Raw genomic sequence first — 22,402 nt, 5'->3', positions numbered from 1 at the left:
TGTGTTTCTAGAAAATGCCTGAGCAAACTCTATCTCAATAAATCATTAGAAATAAGGAAAGAATGGATATCAAATATAACTATTTTATATATTAATATAAAAATACTATTAATACATTAAAATAATATACTCTTCATTCAGACCAGGGGGTAGGTTCAAAACTCCACAGCCATCAAGACTAACAACCCAAGACTGGGAGACAGGATATGGTCTTTCCTGGAATCCGGGCCACATTGGTGCCTCTCTCTGGGAAAAGTTTTCATTACGTGGGAAGAAAAGAGGTGGGACAGTTGTCCTGCAGTGGGGTCACAAGTAGCAAAGGCATCCCCAGTTCCTTGGGTCTCAGGAGAAACATGGGTACAGAGCACCGGGGCAGGAAGAGAAGAGGAAGATTAGCATCCTTATGCAGCAGCAGCAGAGAGAGAGACCCAGGCTTTTCCTCTTCTGCAAACCCCTCTGCAGTGGTGACTAGGCCCGCAAGGTCTCCTGCCGGCATCCCTGATGGCTTAAAACCCCCATGTGATGGCCAAGCAGCCAGGGTGACCCTCCAGTAACCGGGAAGCTAAGTGACCTACTTGAATGAAGGACAATTAGAAAGCACATTACGAACCTAACGGAAGATTATTACAGAGATTTATCTTCACATTTTTGTATTCATTCTTTTGTCTCTTCATTAATTCACTAAAACTTAATTGAGGACTTATTACCCTATGATAGGAGTGTGTTGGGCAACGAGTACAGCTGTCTCTACTACGAGAGAGACCAAGGTGTTTGCGTGGATAGGCTGGGGACAGAGAAGGGCTTGCCCCGTTAGCACTACATTACCCCCCCCGCCCCCCATCAGGTCTGGAGGATAGGAAAGTGCCCTGCAGTGTGTGGGCAGCCTGCGCCCAGGTCCCATGAAGCTAGGTATCCTGGAGGACCGAGATGCGGCCAGGAGGAAGTTTGTCTCCACCTGGTAGGCCTTGCTCGGCTTTCCCTGCAAACCTTAGCCAAGTACCTGTAGGAGCCTTTGGACGGCCAGTTGTCAATTAAACTGGTTCCAATACATTTGCCATCTTCCAAAGCCCTGGACTGCGATTTGTGATGACCTGTATTGGGCCTCCCAAGTGCAGCCATCTCTGTTGGGTACATACACGTGTATCTTCTTATTTACCTTTCCACCATCCCGGAGGGAAGCATTGTTATCCCCATAACTCGGCTGGGGAAACTGAGGCCCAGAGGGATCAAAGAACATCTTTGTGGTGGAAAGAATAGTGCAAGCTTTTCATTTAGCATATTCTGGTCCCTATCATGTCCAGGCCCTACGCTTGAGGACAGTTATTTGCTTCCACAGTCTGGGCTTTTTCTGCCAGGTCAGTCTGGCTTCCAGAAAGGAGATAGGGGCAGGGTGTACATGTAAGGAAAGTGGGGCTGGGGGCTGGGGAGACGTGGCCCAGGGTTGTCTGAACAGCTGCCACACTTCTCCAGATTATTCCATCCCAGCCCCCACCCCTGCCCCTCCCTCCCCCCTCCCCCCTCTTCCTTCCTCCCATCTCCTCCCTCCTCGTCCCCCCTCCTTCCCCCTCCTCGTCCCCCCTCCCCTTTCCCACCTCCTCCCCCCTCACCCCCTTTGTCCCTCCTCCCACCTCCTCCCCCCTCCCTCCTCCCCTTTCCCACCTCCTCCCTCTTCCTCCCTCCTCCTCCCCCTTCCTCCCCCCTTGTCCCTCCCTCCCCCCCCCCCACCTTACCCATACTCTCCCCTCCACGACCCAGGCCAGCCTCTTTCCCAAACGTCTCCCTTGAAAGGTTAACAAAAGTGTTTTCACTGGTGCTGTTGTCATGTGATCAAAGCATAGCTCAGGAAATGGGGTCCCTCGAAAGCTGTTTATCTAAAATCTCTTATTTCACCGGTCGGAGCATTTTAAGAGCACATTCTGCACCTTCTCTCCCAAGGGCAAATATTTCGGTTACCTGTGTAGCAGGAGCCAGGCTGAGGCCACACATACTTGGCTTAGTGAAAGGACACATTTCCCTTTATGCTCCTGTGCACGCCCACCCCCAGGCAGCTCGAGGCCAAGGGGAAACCCTAATCTGGTTTCTCACAGGACTTTGAGTGGTTCAAGGCAGCAAAGATTTAAAGACAGAAAGCTCTAAATCCAAGCTTAGGTGGGAGTGTTTTTTATTACTGATAAAAAACAGAGTCCTTTTTCTGGGTTATTCAGATGAGCCCAGAGTAAATATTTATCCTTTCGGCTAATGGGTCTGTTTGGAGGAGCTCTTGGGACTCCCAGACAGCCAAGCTGATGGATGGCCTTGTGCTTCCCTGCTTGGAGGGTAGGACCGGGTAACATTCTCTGGGTGGGGAGCCCTCTGCCTGAGGCATGCCTGCCCCCCTGTATGAGGCACAACATCCCTCTCCTGGGGCACGGGCTGGTGAGGGTCCCTGTGCTGGGACCTCCCGGGCTCTACCCCTCTGAACTGAAGTGATTTAACAATTGTATGGTCGCCTACCTCTGAGGAGAAGGAGAAAGCTTAGGTTTGAACGCAGCACTTTATCCTTTGGGAGTTTTGGAGAGCACAGTGTTCACACCACCTGCGCCCCCGACACGCTGTACACACCCAACATGCGCATACATGGGAAGATTTACATGTATGAATAAATGCAAGGATACATAGGGACACATTACTGAGAGATTTTTTGAGGGTGGAGACTCTTCCTTATTCATATTTGTGTTCTCACATTGCCCAGCAATGCTTGGCATAGAGCAGATGATTAATACATGCTTTTTGAATGAATACATGAATAATTCTAATTATAACCATTTATTTAGCACTTAATAAGTGCCAGGTGTCAAAGGAAGTGCTTCAGAAACATCCTCTTATTTAATCCTCACAACAGACCGCTCAATTTGGTGCTGGCATTCTCCCCATTTCACAGATATGGAGACTGAGGCTTAGCAAGGCCAAGTGTTTTATCCAAGGTTACACAGGGGGTCAGTGGCAGCAAGGCAACTCTGACTACCAAGTTGATGCTCCTGACACTCTCCCCTGTAAACTTATTTACCCAAAGTAGAAATTTAAAATATTTCTACAGGGACACCTGGGTGGCTCAGTGGTTGAGCATCTACCTTTGCCTCAGGTTGTGATCCCGGGGTCCTGGGATCAAGTCCCACATCAGGTTCCCCACAGGGAACCGATGCTTCTCCCTCTCCTGTGTCTCTGCCTCTCTCTCCCTCATGAATAAGTAAATAAAATCCTTAAAAAAAAATAAAAAATAAAAATATTTCTACAAATGTTATATAAAAATAGCCGTAGTTTTCTCACCAAGGTGCCAAAACCCTACCTGCAAGCCTGGATTCTGTGGTCTGTGTCCCCGACATTCCTTTCTCGTCCTCCTTCCTCCTGGCCCCATTCGTCACTCAGTGGAGGCGTCAGCTCCAGAGTGAAGATCTTATATTTCCGAGTGGCAGGGAAGAACTGTTCCGGCAGCACAAATGTTTTCCTGAAGAGCACATTGGCAGGTTCCCGCCCATATCCATTTTCCATCACTGCCAAAACAAACTGTCAAAGACTTCACATTTTAATGCAATGCTCATTTATTACGGTGAAGTTTTGTAGGTCAGGAGTTCTCAGCAGGCTAAGTGGGTCTCTATTCAGGGTATCGCAGACTGCTGCGAACGTACAGGCCAGCCGGACTCTCACCTGGAAGTGCTGGGGGAGAACCTGCTCTCAGGCTCACTCAGGTGTGGGCAGAGCTGGCTTCCTGGCAGGTGTAGGATGGAGGTCCCTGGCTCCTTGCCGGCTGTCAGCTAGGGGCCGTTGTTTGTTCTTAGGAGCTGCCCACACTCTTTCTCATGTGGCCCCTTCCATTTCAGACAAAAGCATGTCAGTTCCCCCCTCAGGCTTGAACTCCTTCTGACTTCCTCTTCTGTGACCACCTGCCAAAAGTTCTCCTCTTTTCAAGGCGCATGTGATTAGATTAGAACCACCTGGGTAACTTCTCGTTAAGGCCAACTGTGCCATATAAAATAACGCAGTTCCACAAATAATTCACAGGTTCTGGGGATCCGGACATTGGATTCTGGGGGCCATTCCTAGAGATAATCCCTGCCACAGGGCCCTTGATCACCATGGGAAAAAAATGCATCAATACTTCAAATTCAGGCAAAGCACATCAAGATAGAGCTGCAAGAAAATAACATGGCACTTACTGTAGGCTCTTAATGTGTATCTGACCACCAGCTGTTCAGCGTGAGCCATAATGTTACACAGAGGAAGGAGAAGAAAAGGACATTCCTTGGTTAAGTGAGAATAGTTCATGCGTACAGATCCTTTCTATGGCAGGCACAATTTTAAGTGTTTTATATGCATTAATTCCTTTTATCTTCAGAGAAGTGTATGATATTTGGATAGCCTCTCCATCTTAGAGGCAAGGGACAACTAGATGAAGGACATTGCTAAACTTTGTGCAGCTAGTGATGGCTACAGGCTTTGAAAGTGGACAGTCTGGCTCCCCCTCAGACAGTATGCTTAACTATTACACGAGATGCATCTAGAATCATAGCCTTTTGGGCATTCTGTCATAGAAGATAGGGCTAGGGCAAAAATTGGATCATAAACTAGGTATCTGTGGGCCTGTGATGTGGGCTAAGACCAACAGAGGTCAGAGGGGCTCCGTGGAGAAAGCCTGGGATTTCTAGTAAGAAGATCTGGTGTCCACTTGCAACCATCAAAGTTATGAAGGTTGTGACCTTGGGCACATCAATTCAGTTCTCTGAGCCTCTGTTTCCTCACAACATGGGGGTACTAATACCTGTTCCTCAATTTTTAAAGGATTGTCATGTGGTTCAGTGCTCTGCAAACATCACGCCACTGGGCTATGCACATCTAAGAGAGTATTGCCAGATCCTGTGTGCCAAGAAGGAGAGCCTTGTTAGGTAAGAACATTTTTTATATCCTTAGACCTTGGGCGTTTTCACTTATAAATTTAACAGTCATCCTTAAAAAGCTACCATTCGTTTGTCTTTTTCAATCTATTTTTATGTTCCCCTTTGCACATGGGAAGCTGATGGGAGTTAATCCCCTTGGGGAATTCCATCAGAGATTAGTAGAGGGCCCTTTTTCCTCGTAGACTGAAAGGGAAGAGAGAGGAGGTGGGAGAGAGTTGGAAGGTCTGGCAGGAGTCATGTATTGGTTGGAGGTCTCCCGAGAAATAAACCAACAGGATGCATAGATGGATATATGTATATATATGGACATTTCCTATAGGAATTGACTCATGTGATTACAGAGGCTGAGAAGCCCTGTGACCTGCTGCTCACATGCTGGAAACCCAGGAAAGCTGGAGGTGTCACTCAGTCCCAGTCCAAAGGCCTGAGAACCAGGACAATTAATGTCAGAGGGCGGGAGGAGACATGTGTCCCAGATCCAGCAGAGAACAAATTCTACCCTTTCTCTGCCTCTTCATTTATTCAGGCCCTCAACCGATTAGATGCTGCCCATCGACACTGGTGTGACTTTACCCTGTCCCCCCATTCCAATGCTAATCTCTTCCAGAAACATCTCCCAACACACCCAGAAATAATGTCTTCCCCTCCAGACATCCCTGCACCCAGTCAATCTGACTCAAAAAATTAGCCATCATGAAGCAGGAGGGAGGGAAAGGGCTAATTGAAGTCATAGGACTATTTTCTCTGCAGATGGATCAAAGGCAGAGTGAACTGGATGGAGGGCTGCAGAAGGCAAGGGAGGAGGTGATACTTAGCAACAGCTGCTTTGGAAAAAAAAGAATGGAAATTGAGCCAACACATGTTAAAGGATTATCAAGAAACACTTAGAGTCTGGCGAAGATTGAAAATCATAAATTTGTTATGAAGTCAATTAGCACGATTATGCACTTTTCTTCCAATAGGTCTCAGCTGGGGATCAGAAGAAAAAAAAAAATCCCCCATTAGCTTGAAGCTCAGAAAGAAACATATTTATTGAGCATCAACAATTCATCCACTCACTCTTACAAAAATATTTATTAAATACCTGCTACGTTCCAGGCTCTGTTCTAGGCATTGAGGACGGGACAATAGCAAGGTGGAATGATTTTCTTTTCTGATAGAGCTAGCCATTTTTAAAAAGATTTAAAAAAATTTTTTTAAAAGATTTTATTTATTTATTTGAGAGAGAGAGAGAAAGAGATGACAGAGATAGCAAGAGAGAGCACAGTGGGGACAAAAGGGAGAGACAGGTTCTCTGCTCAGCAAGGAGCCCAAAAATCATGACCTGAGCTTAAGGCAGACGTTTAACCGACTGAGCCACCCAGGCACCCCTTTTTAAAGATTTTTTATTTACCTATTTGAGAGAAAGAGAGAGAGCATGATGAGCAGGGGAGGGGCAGATGGAGAGGAAGAAGCAGCTCCACACTGAGCAGGGAGCCCAACGCGGGCCTCAATGCCAGGACCCTGAGATCATAACCTGAACTGAAGGCAGATGCTCCACTGACCAAGCCACCCAGTTGCCCAGGAGCTTGCCATTTTGTGGCATAAACCAGAATGATAAATAGGCGAACTAATACATAATTAAGATAATAGCAGACTGTGATTTATGTCATCAATTTATATGTATATACTAACATCTCCATATGTATATATGTAGATTTCAATATAAACATGTCCATCCCCCTGTATCTATATTGATGTATATATGGATATCTCTGTATCTATTTAGCACCATACTGAATTATCACACTAGCTTGTGAACCACTGTTCAATCATTTTACAGATGAGGCTCAGAGAAGGCATTTTTCAAGGCTGCACAGATAGTAAAGATCAGAGCCAGATCTGAACCCAGGCTCTCTGACCCCAGGCCAGTGCTCATTCTGTTGTTTCTGCAAGCTACACAACTGAGCTCTCTGGCAAAGTTTGCACGGGAAAGAGATTGGTTGGTATTGATGAGAATGTGCCAACAATGACTGACCCAAAGGAGCAAAAGATGATGAAGCCAGAAAAGGGAGGGAGGTCCTGGCTGGCAAAACAGAGGGAGGGGGTCAAGGGTCTGTCATTTTCCTGGAGGATTTCCAGGATATTAGGAGAGGGAAGGATACACAGGCAGAGAGTGGGTGCTGGTCAAGTTCTTATCAGTATTTTGCTGAGAAAGTCTGGTTTAGTAATTCCTTGTGAGCTTCTACTGTAAGATGGTGTCGGTGTCTCTTCTCTTATTCCTTGTTAAGTTTCTGGGGCACACAGTTAATTGAATTGATTAATTCAGATATGTGTAACCCACACAGCAAATGGCAAGTGCTCCGGCATATGGTAACAACCCCGAAGACACTGGCAATGCTTCTATGGTTGCTTTCTTCCTCTAAGTAAGCTTATGACTTAAAAATCAAGAAGTCCCGTATTTGCAGGGAGGGAGGAGATCTGGTGTTTTATTTACCTTTAGAACAGGCAATTTCCTGGGCTCTAAGGTATATACAATTAGAGAAAAGAGAATCCCTTTGTCGATAATAAAACTCTTGACGAGGCATCTGATGAATACACTGGAGATCATTTAATGAGCCGAAACCACAGCCTTCTCAGTTTTACTTCCTCCGACTTAAGGGGAAGAGCAGTGTTGTTTCTTTTCCCCTCAAAGACCTTCATGTTCACATTCCAACTCACTCAGCATCACCTGAGTCAGCACATCACTGTGAATGACAGTCTAGTTCAGTGAACAAGCAAAATGGTTTATTTATAAGCCTCCTTCCCAACTGGGAACCTGGGAAAACTGCTGTTCTCAGAAGTAAATAAAGGTCAGGATGCCTTAATATATACTCAGTGGAAAGTCTAGTGATGACTCTTTTGTGATGGGTGAAACCATGAGCTCTGAATTATTCCTGGGGACATTAGCATAAAATTTTAGGGGAGAAGGTGCCACATTGAGCTCCACCCATCAGCAACCTTCCTGAGCACTGCCCCCACCCTGGTTGACTCTCATCGTGTGGTTGTTGCAGTGGCTCCTTAGCTGGTCTTTCTGCCTTTGAGCTCTCTGACCACCCCGTTTCTATTCACCCAGGGCAAGTCTATATTCCTTAAGACAGTTCCTACCATTTCAGTTTCTCTCCCACGAAGCTTAAAGTATTGAATTAAAAATTATCATTTGCTGATTGTTTGCCCTACAGTGGACGGTTTACAGAATCATTTTTGTCTGTTTGCATATACTTATTCCTCAGTGCCTAGAACTTATGAAGTCTACATACCTGGTGCAAAGATGGCATCAAGACTATTGGTGGAATGAATGAATTGAATCATTTTATCTTCAATACCACCTCATGTGGTATGTATTCTTTACCTGTTTCAGGAACTTACCCAAGACTGTAGGAGAGAACCCCGGTTTAAAGATCCAACCTAAGCTGATTTCAGAGCTCATTTGTTAAACTAATATTCAACTCTGGCCCTAAGCAACTGCTCTCAATAACCGCAAACAACAAGTCCAGCCCTTAGGCTGCCATAGTTGTCCAAGAAGAACCCATGACTTGCTTTTCAACATGCCTCACATGTTGGTCCTCGCTAAATTCAAACCTTACCCATCCTTAGAGTCCCAGCGCACCTGCTACCTTATTAAAAAGCCAATCCAGATGGTCTCTATGACAGATTCTCCTTTGAATTCCTGCCACAAACTCACCCAAGACTCATACTCTGTTGCTAACTATTTGTGTGTTAGGCTGATTGCAAGGGAGTGAGCACCTTATTGAATTTTTATGTTCCCCACAGGGTCTGATAAAGTGCTGGACACCAGGAAGGACTTTAGTAAATGCTTTTTAAACTAAATCATATTAAATTTGATATCAACTCCTGTCAGCTTCCAGTTTCTCCCATCAGCAGTAGTGAAGGGATATTTACCAGAAAATACATTCTCTGGTTTGAGAAAATGTCGTGAGCCAGGGAGCAGCTTGGACCAATCCCAAGGCACAAAGTTCTTCATGGCCTGGATGGAGACGGAGAAAAGGAGTTTCTTTCTTTCTTTTTTTTTTTTTTCTCCTTCTGGCATTACTCCCAGACTCCCCTAATTTTTGAAATCGAGCTTCTGGGAACACTAAGTGCATACGTGCTTCCCCAGTCCTCAACACACATCGTACACACCCATTCCGTGGGACTGTACCTCACCCGGCCTTGTGAGCAAGAATCTGAAGTGGGAGTGATGTGGCGAAATGCACGGTAGAGCCGATCAGTACAGCTTTTTAGACTGGCTTTTGTGATACTGAAAAGCAGGGCAGGAGAGCTGTCCTTACAAGTAAGACATTGGAGACATTTCTGGTGCATTGATTTGGAAATCATCAAATAGAATCCTAAATGCCAGGGCCTGAAAACCTATCTTCACTGATCTTTCTTTCCCTTTTAAGGCTGGAAGAACTGCAAGCTGGGATAACACCAAGGTATTTTTAGCAGTGTATATTGATTTTTTTTTTTTTTTTTTGTCTTTGGAAGCTACTATGTTCTATTATAACCCAAAAACAACAAATGAAAAAAGCTAGCTGCAGCAAAATCTCACTTAAGGCAGCAGTGTAATGACAATGATATTAAAATAATAATATGTTAGGGAGTATCTGAAGTTATAATACTTGGATAATCTGGCATAAAGAAGCTCTCAAGAATGCTCTGCTTTCTGAATAACTCCTTTTAACTGAGCGTTCTATAGCAAAACCATTAAGGTACGTGAAAATTTTAAGATGTGGTGCGCTTGAATGCTGGCAAAGCATAAGCAGTGCAAGGGAGAGATAGATAGTCAATATTGATAACCACCACGGGTAAGACATTCGGAAAAAAAGCTGAAAATGCATACCTTCATTACAAAGTTTTTTCACTCTCCAGACTTTCTGTCTTCATCAATAATGTCACTCTCCATGAAGTGACTTGTCTTAAACTTCGCTGCCCTGTATCTTTGCAATATGAGGGAGTAAACTAGTCCGATTTTATGACTTTGCTTGTTCTAGCAAGTAGAATGTTGAGCTGGACAACCTCTTTTCTTTTTCCCGTAGACTACATCACCAGTTAAGCTCCGTGTCCAGCCTAGAATACTGTAACATCCTATACCTAGCTTCCTATTTATTGCCTTTTAGTGTAGGAGCAAATCTTTTCTTCTTCCAGAGTTTCTGCTTAGAACTGTAATATAGACGCTGCACCGTCTTCTTGGAAGTAGCTTTGGCCCTTCCCTCTACTTCTGCACTCATTTCTTTCCCCAGGAGGAGGAGTCATCTAGAGGGTTTGTGAAATTAGTAAAGTATTAAGTGTACACTATAGAGCCTTCTTTCCTCCCTTATTTTGCAGAGTGGTTTGCTAGTGAGACTCATACATTCTTGTTTCCTTCATGTTCTAATCTAAGCCTGTTATGAGGGGGCCAATGTTCCATAGAGATATCTATTCCTCAGGAATTATTATTTTTAGTAGGCTCTGTACCCAGCATGGACCCACCAACACAGGGCTTGAACTCACCACCCTGAGATCAAGACATGAGCTGAGATCAAGAGTCAGACGCCTTCCCGACTGAGCCACCCTGGCACCCTCCTCAGGAGTTATATTTGGAAACTTGATTCCGGTAATAAATGGAGCCATGGTCTCCAACTCAGTTTTAGCCACAGTAAACAGGCAAATTTGATCTTCACTTACCTGACTTCTGAATTAATCCTCAATATAAAATTACACTGAATTATCACAATAGCTTGTGAACCATTGGTCCACTCATTTTATAGATGAGGCTCAGCGAGGTTAAAGACGTTTCTCAAGGTTGCACAGATAAAATAGGCAAAGCCAAGATCTAGATCCAGGATTCCTGTGTCTTCCTGATCTTTTGGAGGATAACGGAACATCTATGGTCCACTTTATAGAGTATATACTTTTCTAACATGTACATAAGACCATAAGGAGAGACCTTGCCACATACATTGCTAATATCAAAGCAGTACAAAAGTTCCATCTTTCTTTTGTGTAAATAGCCTAATGACTTCTTCAACCTGGAAAATAAAAGCTTAAGTTTTATCTAGCGAATTTATGCAGGCTTTTTGGGATCCCTAGTTGGTTCCATGTGTGATAACCACATGTATTTTGTATAACCAGTTCCAGAATTTTTCCTGGGACTGATAAGGGACCTCAGCTGTTAGTTCTGTAAACTGATTTTTAACCCTTTTCAGAATTTGGGGAAACACTTGTCCGTTTCCACTTTTCAATACCTTTTCCTTCTACATGATTCTACAGGATAACTTGCAATTCCTCTGTACTTATATTAGCAAGATCTTCTGGTACCTTGGAATGTAATTTGTCTGCATCTGGAAACTTGAATACAAAGAAGATAGGGCTGGCATCCTCATTATCTTCTCACCTCATGTAACCTTCAATTCCCTATTAAACACATCTGTTCTATGCCTTTCTTTTTTAGAATATTTTATTTATTTATAAAAAGAGAGAGAGAGAGAGAGAGAGGAAGTGAGCGCACAAGTAGGGAGGGTGGCAGGCAGAGGGAAAGGGAGATGGAGGTTCCTGGCTGAGCAGGGGATCCAACGTGGGGCTCGATCCCAGGACCCTGCAATCGTGACCTGAGCCTCAGGCAGATGCTCAACCAACTGATGCACTCAGTCACCCCTATTTTATGCCTTTCAATTTGAAAATGTATTCACTTTAACTTAAACAACAGGCATATAAGAGCTGAGTTGCTTTGGTTTTTGGTGCCATTTATTAACATGATACCATGCTACCTGTTGTCACCCATTCTTTCCTATCACGTAGAGCCATTGATCAGGTAGTGACTTTGTGTGGTTTCCTATCCATTCCTACATATCACTGTTCCCATCTAAGAAATGAGTGCTTTAATAATATTGGTGGTTACAGCTTACATCTGGTTCTGAAGATCTTCAGAGAAGATAGCTGTTTCATCCTTGCCATTCAATTATTTCAAAGTTTAGCAACTCAGATTCTTAGAGAATATTTTCTTACATCTTCCCTGACCCTTTATGTTTCAATGTGATTATGAAGCTCAGCTGTAATGGTGAGGTACTTAGAGGGAACCATGTAATTTATTGTTCAAACCTGGACAATAGGGACACTCTGAAAATAGGGACACTATTACAATTATACTAATACAGCAGATTGCAGCTCTTCGGGGCAAATGGAATGTATATAAACTGTAGGCATAGATAGCAGTATTGTGAAGGTAGTCAGACTGGTTTTAGACCAGAGAGAAATAGTGCAATAAACTGGAGGCCAGAACCAACTGATGAAAGTAAGTAGCTTAGAAACAAAAATGACAGATAGGGAACATTAATCCTTTATTCAAATATTATTAATGTGCCAAGCTCTGTTCTAGATGCTAAGGTCACAGGAACTCAATCCTCAAGAAACCTCACCACTTCTCAGAGGACATTGGATATACTATTCCTCTGTGGAGGGGTACAGAGGTGGGAGTAGTACAGATCTGAACCTGAGCTGGGTTCCACTGATTCCAGGTTCTGCTCTCACAGGTGCATTTACCCAGGGACTTCCTAATTACACGTAAAAATGATGCAGAAAGATGCGCTGCCTGGTCTTTTGTTCCTTGCAATGGGGCTCTTTTGTTTTTCTTCAATGTATGAGGTTTGGTGATAAACAAAATGTAGGAAATTACACATGTGTGTTCTGGGGGATGTTGGTGGAGGCCTTATAATTTTATCTCTCATTGCCAAGTTAGGATGCAATCCTGTGTCTGCACTGGAGTCAAACAGACATGAGTTTGGGGGCTAGCTCTGCTTTATACCAACACTGTGCTCCATCTCTTGAGTCTTCAGCTTTTTTATCTGCAAAATAGGAATAAGAATTGCTCCTTCATAATATCATCATGAGGATTTAGTGGGATAATGCATGGAAAGCACAAAGCACACTCCCCAAGACAAAAGCCTGTTTGGATTAGATATTAGTAGCCATTATTGTCATTGTTAGACCTTTCCTGGTTACTTTTTCTTTCCTTGCCATCTGACATAGCTCTCCAGAACTCACAGATCAGTAACTCCAAGACTTTCCGAGCTCACTGGAGCTGTCACATCCAAAGCTCTTGTTTTATAGATGGTGAAATTGCTTTAGATTACATAGCTAGTTAAATGATTGAGCTGGGGATAGAAAGCAGGTGTCCTGATTCCCAGTCCGGTGCTCATTCTTACCACATCTTATTCTTTTTTTTTTTTTTAAAGATTTTATTTATTTATGCATGATAGTCACAGAGAGAGAGAGAGAGAGAGAGGCAGAGACACAGGCAGAGGGAGAAGCAGGCTCCATGCACCGGGAGCCTGACGTGGGATTCGATCCCGGGTCTCCAGGATCGCGCCCTGGGCCAAAGGCAGGCGCCAAACCGCTGCGCCACCCAGGGATCCCACCACATCTTATTCTCAAAGGGTCTCCAAAGAAGCTTTTACCGCTTTAGAGTTTAGACCTCCAAGGGAAGCAGTATCTTATTGACTGACACTGAACAAGGATGCTGTAGTTTTGTCGGTTCAACAGCTATCAGCAACTAATTCCTTGGACACTTTAAATTTCATTAATCTGGGTAGAACCTTGTCCAGAACTAAGATACCAGGTGTATAACCTCTTTCACTTACTTCTCATAACCATCCATGAGTAAAAATGAGAATGCATGTATTCCCACAGTGGAAACAGGAAATTGCACTCCACTTTGGCTATGAGATTACTTCTTTTGTGTTAATCACCTTTGCCCACACTGCCATGGTTCGCGTGATTCCTCACTACAGTCCTACAACCTTCACCTTCTGCCCCTTGCCCTACCTGTCACACTCTTGAGAAAGCATGCAACAAAAACTCCTAATTATTTTTCATATGTTTTTCTTCTTTTAGCAATTACTATAAGAAAAAGATAGTACTGTGGGAGAAGTGGTTGCCATGGAAACTGGCCAAGGATAAACAGTCTCTTCTAGGGCGATGTGAGGCAAGGAGACAGGAGCAGACCACAGCTCTCAGGAGTGGGAAGATAGCTGGGGAGTCACGTTGTTCTCTGAGCTCCATCTGCCTGGCTCTTTGGAACTTACAGGAGCATTGTATTGTCTACTCAAGTGACCCTGGAGGTAAGAAGGGAGGGTGTTATGACATCCTCCGGGGCGCCCGACACAAGGGAAAGCAGACCCCTGGATCCGTAGACACTGGAGAGTTTCAAAGAAATACACTTTTCATTGACCTTCTGAAGATTTGCCCTGGGGTGGAAGCAAAGCAACCTGGGCTGTTAGCTCAAACATGTTACAAGCTGCCTGACTAGTTGAGGAGCATCAGAAAGTGGCGGGTTAAATTCGCCAGCTCTGTTTTTGCCGGTCACATAGTGGTTAAATGCATAAACTTTGGGCCACCCTTCCTTGGTTCAAATCCTAGTTCTTACCTGTTAGCAGATATATAATTTTAGGCAAGACCTTGAATTCCTGTAGTCTTCAGTATTCTTGTTTGCAGGGGATGATAATGGTAATAATGCTGCTGCTGACAAACCTTTCCAAACATATATTTTTTATAAAATGTAAAAATGTCTACCACTTAGTGCAGTGTCTGGCATGTTTGTATAGGCTCATTAAATGCTGATCACTGTAATTGCTTATAAATTAAGTGTTTTTTGGCAAGAGATACGATATTATGTGCCCTGTAAAAATTATTATTTTTAGAAAAATGTCATGTTGTAATAACAGAATGTTTATGTATGCTTAAAATTCATGGCCACCGTGCAAGATAGGTATTAATATAAAAATAGTTTTACATTTACATAGGTCAGTATTAGTTACTATCATATTAGTAATATACATGCATATACATAACACATAATATGTAATGCAAACACTATGTATATTATATATAGATGTAACACTATGTATGTGCATATATATATATATACATAAACCAAGTCTCAAAAGCATTTTAAGATATACTTTCAAATGAGTCCCTTGTGTAAAGTGCATTGTTAAATTGTAATGGATCATCATTATCATTTGTGAATGTTCTCTGTCCAGGTGCTCAGGAATGAAACAGGAAAAGACGTACCTCGTCAGCTTGCAGAAAGCCTAATGGGAAACTTGTGATTGTGTGATCTGTGTTACAATGTGGAAAACTGAATGGATAATACAGCGAGTATCATCTTCCAAGGAACTCACTCTCTGCCTCAGATTTCCTCCATCAGAGCTGAGCAGAGAGGTGGTCTGGTGTGTTTGTCTTGGCACAGACATGTGGTATCCAGTCCTTCTCCGCATGCTCCTCCTTTCTTCTGTATCATTTCATCCACTTTCTTATACATGTTTGTGCTCCAAGAATGTTGTCTTCCCCATGCAAATATGCTTCCACTTTTCCATGACAGTCATGCTATCCCTGCAGCATCAAGTGTCCCTCCTTCTCCTTCCTGTCACTCCCATTCCCTTTATATTCTTGGATAGACTTTAACAACCCTTTATACCACAACTTAAACATCCCCTCCATACGTGATTTCATGATAAATTAAACATTTATAGTGCTACCTCTGGAAGAGACACACACACAATAGCTACTTTGCGTGCTCTATTCTATTAATAATGTGTGTGGATTTGCATGGCCTTCAACACTACTAACCTTCCAGAGGGCTGGGTCAACATCTGCGGTGTCTGTGTATTCCCAGGGTGAAGCACAGTGTCTGGAACCAGGGTATGTTCCATGTTTTGTCTGTTGACTTGAATAGACTCTATCCAGTAAAAGATCCTTTTAGGGCCTACACCCTGCTATAAAAATTTGCTAAACCTAGAAGAAAATAGGTCAGAGTTCTGGCTCATGAGGAGTTTGGAGCCAAATTACCTGGGTCTGTCTGGCCCCTTCACTTACCAGTTCTGAATTTGAGTCATTTTGCAACTTGAGCATTTATTAATTCCTTTCCATTTTTTCTCTTTCTTCCTCCTCCTCCCCTCGCCCTCAGCAGCATCCTGTGTATTAGGATTATACTAGATGTTAGGGATGCACAAATGAATAAATTTCCACCCTCAACACTGAGATGGATCTAGGGTTGGAAATGTACGGTGTTTAAGAGGGGTGAAAAAGAGGTAGAGGCCAATTATATCAAGGTGGAGCATTGTAAAGTGAGTTAGGCTCACCTAAAATGTAAATAGTAAAAATATCTGTAAGAGCTACATGAATTTTAATTCCCCATATGACTTTTTTTTTCCCCATATGACTTTTAATGCTGCTCATCGAGGAGGATCTAATGTGTTTGTATGGGGAATGGAGGGCCCCAGTGGAAACACAGCTGCTTCTAGGTATAATAAAATAGATTATAATCAACTACAACTCCGAGAATCCCCTTAGCAACCATTCATTTGCCAGCCTGCTTTCAGAACTGGTGAATATCTATGGCCAGGCCTTGAAGAGGGAGTCCACAGGGCAGGGAAATTTGATAAAGAGGCCAAGGAAAGAGGTAAGTCGGCCACTCAACAGCTGCGAAGGGAGGGTAATATAGTGGTAAAGAAAAAGCTGCACCAATTAAAGTCTAGCCAATTGAATTATGAAAATGGATGCTGTTTAAATGAGGACACAGGTGCCAGCATCTCCAATCCAACACTGAGGTCCAAGCTCCTTTGGATGGTATTTGTGCCACGGTGTTTGCGTGTGTGGTGTGTTACAGAGACCACATGCAGACAGAGTGAACCATGCAGAAGACAGAAATATGATGTTAGGAGCTTGCTGAAAATAAAAGTCATGACTTTGACTATGGTCACATTCACACACACTTGCTGATGCTTCTTGTGAGCAGGATTGGATAGGTTCTCTCCCAAATCTCTCTTTCTCTCTCTCTCTCTTTTTATTCTTAAATTATTTAATTTTATTTAAATTCAAGTTAGTTAACATATAGTGTAGTATTGGTTTCAGGAATAGAATTACTTACAGATAACACCCAGTGCTCATCCCAACAAGTGCCCTTCTTAATGCCCATCCTCCATCTAGCCTATCCTCCCATCCTCCTCCCCTCCAGCAACCCTCAGTTTGTTCTCTTAACTAGAGTCTCTTATGGTTTCTCCCTCTCTGCTTTTATCTTATTTTATCCAAACATTTCTCCTAATGTTCACTACAGACATAGGACAAAGGAAATGTTCTATCTAACTTGCAAATGACAATAACTGAGAGTCACAAGAGATTAAATTATATACCCAAGGTAGCACAAGTATTCAGAAGCACAAATGAGACTGGTCTATTGTTTCTATGTCCAGTACTTATCTTCCATCCGTAGATACAGATAAACGTGTCAATTTGTACCATTTGGATTGCTTTGGGGAAAGCTCAAAGTATAATTTGTGGCCTCTCATTAATATCGATAAAGGCAGACCATCTTTTTTGCAGCTGCATAAATGTTTAAAATTCTGGGGCATGTTCATATCCATAAATTGCTCTGGAGAGAATGATGAACTAATCAGTAAAATACAAGAAGGGTTTCTGGAGGTTCAGAGCAAAACTCTTTCTTTATTAAATTTATTTATGTAAATTTAACTAGTCACATGTGGCTATTAATGTCTTTAGTTGGGCTGATTTTAATCAACGATGTCATCTTGACAACATATTTCATGGTAGAGGGCAGGAAAGTAGGGGGAGGCAGGAAGGTGGAGAAGGTGGAAGAGGAAAGGCAGGATAAAATCAGGCAACTCTAGAATACAGAATGGGAAGGGATCTTGGAGTGCATCTACTTTAACCCTTTCCATCTGCTAATGAGGGAGGTGAAGCTTAGGGAAATGAACTTATCTCCATAGGACAGCCAAGCCCCAAGAAGCTATTAAGTGTGTTTTTTGTTTTTGAAATTTAACTGGTATATGTGCTTGCTTTTCTTTTTCTTTTTTTTTTTTTTTAAGATTCATCTATTCATGCTAGACATAGAGAGAGAGAGAGGCAGAGACACAGGAGGAGGGGTAAGCAGGCCCATGCCGGGAGCCTGACGTGGGACTCGATCCCGGGACTCCAGGATCACGCCCTGGGCCAAAGGCAGACGCGAAACTGCTGAGCCACCCAGGGATCCCCTGTACTTGCTTTTCTTTAAGAAAAAAAGGCAGGGTGCCTGGGTGATTCAGTCAGTTAAATGTCTGACTCTTGATTTTTGGCTCAGGTCATGATCTCACCTGAGCTCAAGGTGTGGGTGTGGAACCTGCTTTCTCTCTCTCTTTCTCTTTCCCTCTGCCCCTCCCTCCACCTCACACATTTTCTCTCTCTAAAAAAAAAAAAAAAAAAAAAAAAAGGCTGCAATAAAGATTTTATGTTTTAAGCATACCCAGATCTCCATCTCACTAGGTTACAACTTACATTGAAATGAAAATTATTCACACCTATACATCTATCTGACAAGTCAGTACACATTGAGCTCTCTTCTTTCCTAATCTCCAATATCACTCATGTTTAGCATGCATGTGGACACCATCTTATTGACAAAATAATCAAAGCATCTATGGGTTGGAAAAGACCAAAAAGGTCATCTAGAACAACTTCCCACACAGTGTAGGAATTGCCTGCACCTGCTCTGAGTCAAGGCCTTCTGGCTCAGCACTTGTAGGGAACCAATAATAATCATGAGACCAGTCAAACTATGCTAAGTCAAAGCCAGCTGAGAAAAGAGTTATTCTTTCTTTGGAAGTGAAAGGTGCCTTGACTTGTGTCTGGCTGCTAGAATTGGAGCTATCAGGGTCCAAGCCTGGGCTAGACTTGCATCTGTTGGTCACAATTGAGTGATTTTGGGTTGGATGGTGGTCACTGTGCTTTGAAGACAGGAATAATGGGAAGAGCAGAAATTCTTCCACTTATTAGCCATAGAGTTTCTGGTAAGTTACTCATACTCTCTGGGTTTCATTTTCCTTATCTCACAGAATGATTGTGAGGATGAAGGGTTATGAAATATGTGACCCTCCTAGCCCTGTGTCCACCACATGGGCTCATCTGGACACCCCGTAAGTCTCTTCCAAAACAAGATGGTTACAGAGTTGAGAAATGAAAGGGGCAGATTTGAGTTTGGCCAAAAAGCCTAACTTTGCACTAAGGAATGGGAAAGCAAAAGCATGGATTCAAAGATCCTAGGGCAGTGTATCTCCATGGGGACCCTGCCAAGGATGAGCTTTGCCACGTTTTATTGGGTCTCTGGAATTTGCTGATTCCACTGCTGTAAAACCATACAGATAGATAAATAATCAATGCAGTTGGAAAACAAAATCTTTCAAAATGTGCCATTCTTAGGCAGATAAATCATGAAATGAGGTCCTTATTTCATTCACTGTCATATCCCCAGTGATTTGGACAATGGCCAACACCTTGTACACACCAAACCAAATTTTTAAATGAAAGAGTGAATGAATCAATGAGCACATCAATTGTAGGACTGATATTGAAGATATTGCTCAGTAAATTATGTGGCACCTTCTCTCTGATATCCCAAAGGAGAAACTTCCCCTGGGGCTGAGGACCAAAAATGAATCTCCCTCTCCAGAGCAACAGCTGTTTTTTAGTGACAGACAATGAGAATCATACTCTCTTCTTTCCACTGGCTACTACATGACTCAGCATAAAACTTATAGCCCATCTCTAGCAAAATATCATTTTGATTTTGTCTCATTTTTTTTTTTTTGCTTTCCTTTTATTAATTTTAACAATGGCTGCTTTCCTAATCTCATGTGTATGCATGATTTAGGGCTCAATCTCATGAACCTGAGATCATGACCTGAGCTGAAATCAAGAGTCAGATGCTTAACCAACTAGGCCACCCAGGCACCCCGATCTGTCTATTCTTTTACATAAAACATTCCATATTCTTTTACATAAAACCACCATGTTAATGTGAATGGCTGTAATGCTTTTTCTGTTGGGTGGGGTTTTAGCAGAGAGCTCAATGGAAAGGTCAATTACTCAATATCTCTGATTTTTTTTTTCCCCCAGGACTGGAATTCCCAAAGCTTTTGAATAAAGATACCTTTCAAGGTATATTTTCTATTCCTAGGCATGCTCTCAAGAGCTATAAAAACAAGTCCAGATAATAGCCTTTCAAATATATGAGGGTCCTCTTGACTAGAATTGCCACATAAAACAAAGGACACACAGTTAAACTGAATTTAAGATAAACAACAAATAATTTCTATAAGGATATCCCAAATATTATGTGAGACGTATATATGCTAAAAATTGTCATCTATCTCACTGGGTGTCCTATAATCTTATTTGCCTAATTTGGCAACTGTATTCTTGATAGAACCACAGTCCAGCTGTGGTGAGGAGCTTAGGACTTTCAGGGTTCCAATTAATTGAAAGCTAAGGACTCCATAAGGTCTTGAGTTTGATTTTGCTAAGAGATTCAAGGTTTTTTTTTTCCAGATATCATACGGAGCTCTCCACCCTAGAAGAAAGCAGAGTATGAGGGGCTCAGTCCTTGAAAACCAATATGATATCACTTAAGAAGCAGAAATGCATTGCTTTTGCAATGAGGGGAGCTCACTTTCTTTGGTTAAGTTAGAAGCAACCTCTTTCTGGGAATTATTTGTGGTGCTTCCTTAAAATGCATACAATGTTCATTAAAATAATAAATGCCTGGTCTTTGTGCCCAACCCCACTTCTGACCAGTTGATCTGCCATTTATGTGTCTATCAGACTTGACTAAGTTCCAGGCTTCTTCCAGGAATTGACCTGATTTCCATGGGTCAATAACCCACAGCCTTCTTCCTCCCAGAGAGACACTGATTTGGCAACAAGGCATGGAACCATTCTCTTTATGAGAAATCCAGAAAGTAGTTACAAGGCTCCTTCACCCAGGTGATCATGAAACCAGCTGCATCAATGCTATTAAGGAAGTTTGTGACATGCTCTCACCGTATTCCTTCTTCTGTGTTGACAGTGCCACACAATCTGGAGGAAAGTCCCAGCTCCTAGCTTCTCCTTGAGGTGGGAAAGTAAAGACTGGACCATATATTTAACATTCTGATTATGTTTTGGGGAGGCTGAAAAGGCCTTGAGGCAGGAATGCAACATGTATTGTGGTTGCATCTAGGGCTTAGCTCTGAAGGTTGTCACTTTGAGGGCAAAGAATTTGGAGAGAATATTTCAGCGGTATATCATTTATCATGTGCATCACATACTTCATGCTCTGTGTCTTTGTTCATGCTGTTCCTTCTGTCAGGAATGATTTTCCCTCTTTTCTGCCTCACTACTTACTGAAAGGGCTAGGTTAAAATGAACCACCTCAATAAAAAGTTTTAAGGTGGATGGCCTGAAACGTCTTTGACTGCTCTTTCCCTTTCCCTGTCACCTTGGCCATTTTTCACACCTTGACTATATTTGTTGTGAGTCTTTTTACATTTATATAGTAATTAACATATTACATATTTTTTTTTCATAAAGTTTGGACTTTTTCCTAACTGCCATGTCCCGAGATTGAAAGCAGTCTTCCCAGTTGCAATGTGGAACACTAGCCACCTCCCCCTCCAACTCCCAGAAGGTGAGACTGGCACATGGAATAGAGCTATGATACTTTGTCTAGTCTTGTACTGGGTGAACTATCTCCCATTGTATGAAAGCCAACAATCTTCAAATTAATTTATGGCACAAAAGGGATGAGAAACTAACCAGAAGGCAGAATTGATGGGATAATAAAATACTTTCTTCCTCTCTTTATCTTCCTTTGTTCCCTTATGAAGTGGTCTTCTGGGTGGTAAGACTTCACAGGAAGGTATAATTTAGAGTCTAGGTGCTTGCTGCTTAGGAACATCTCTAGCAATGGTATAAACAGAATTCGGAATGGATCCCCAAGAACAGGAAGAAAAAAAGTGAGACGGAAATAAATGAGCATTCTCCTTTGAATACAAACAGACAAGGAGCCTGGGGGAGGAGAGCAGGCAAGTTTATGGGCAAAACCATACACAGGAATGGCCCATCTTGGCTGTGTGTGCCCATTCTTTTATTTGGGGGGAACCTAAGAAACCGGATGCATTTGGGATGCAGAATGAGTGGAAAAGAGGGCATCCCTCTAGACATTCTTAATGTGTTCTATGAGCTTATAGGATGAAAAGTGTTGTAGTTAGAAAAGCACAGGCTTTAGAGCAAGAATAGCAAAATCAAATGAGTGAATTGGTCCAAGCAGGGTTGTAGTGACCTAGGTCAGGCACATCCTGTTTCATGGAGGCAGCTACTACTCAGATCCAGTAGGATATTGCAAGCAGGAATTTGGCCCCTTGTTCTCAGACCATTTGTTTGGTTTTGGTTATATCTTTTTTCTTCTCAACTTCTGATTTGGTTTATTTTGTTTCAATAGGAATTACCTTTACATTTAAATAATATAAGTCAATTCAAAGTGAAATGTTTGAGGAAAATTCTCTGGCAGTATGTTTTTTGGTTTGTTTTGTTTAGTTTCTTTTTAGAGAAAGAGCATGTAAGTGAGGTAGGGAGGGGCAGAGGGAGAAGGGGAGAGAGAATTCTAA

The 22,402-nt window shown here is 42.6% G+C and overlaps 1 protein-coding gene across 5 annotated transcripts in view; it reads left to right on the top strand.

The window, feature by feature from the left end:
- The window catches only part of LOC144283318 (uncharacterized), a 36,625-nt gene extending 15,424 nt beyond the window's left edge, over positions 1 to 21,201 (top strand). For 2 of the 5 annotated variants that reach the window (XR_013351826.1, XR_013351828.1), the window contains 4 exons: positions 4,816 to 4,919; positions 8,183 to 8,286; positions 13,821 to 14,047; positions 14,969 to 21,201. Coding sequence is in view for 2 of the 5 variants with exons in the window: in XM_077847220.1 (XP_077703346.1) it covers positions 4,816 to 4,919; positions 9,353 to 9,385; positions 13,821 to 14,047; positions 14,969 to 14,982 (378 nt within the window). In the remaining 3 variants the exon portion in view is untranslated. Of the gene's footprint in view, positions 1 to 4,815; positions 4,920 to 8,182; positions 8,287 to 9,352; positions 9,386 to 13,820; positions 14,048 to 14,968 lie in introns of all 5 variants that reach the window. The other 3 variants (XM_077847220.1, XM_077847221.1, XR_013351827.1) reach the window with 2 other exon arrangements.
- Positions 21,202 to 22,402: the final 1,201 nt, after the last annotated feature.

The sequence above is a fragment of the Canis aureus genome, chromosome 14 (assembly GCF_053574225.1).
Source record: "Canis aureus isolate CA01 chromosome 14, VMU_Caureus_v.1.0, whole genome shotgun sequence".
In the NCBI taxonomy this organism is placed as follows: Eukaryota; Metazoa; Chordata; class Mammalia; order Carnivora; family Canidae; genus Canis; species Canis aureus.
The sequence above is the reverse complement of the archived record's forward strand: the minus strand, read 5'-3'. Positions and strand labels throughout refer to the sequence as shown.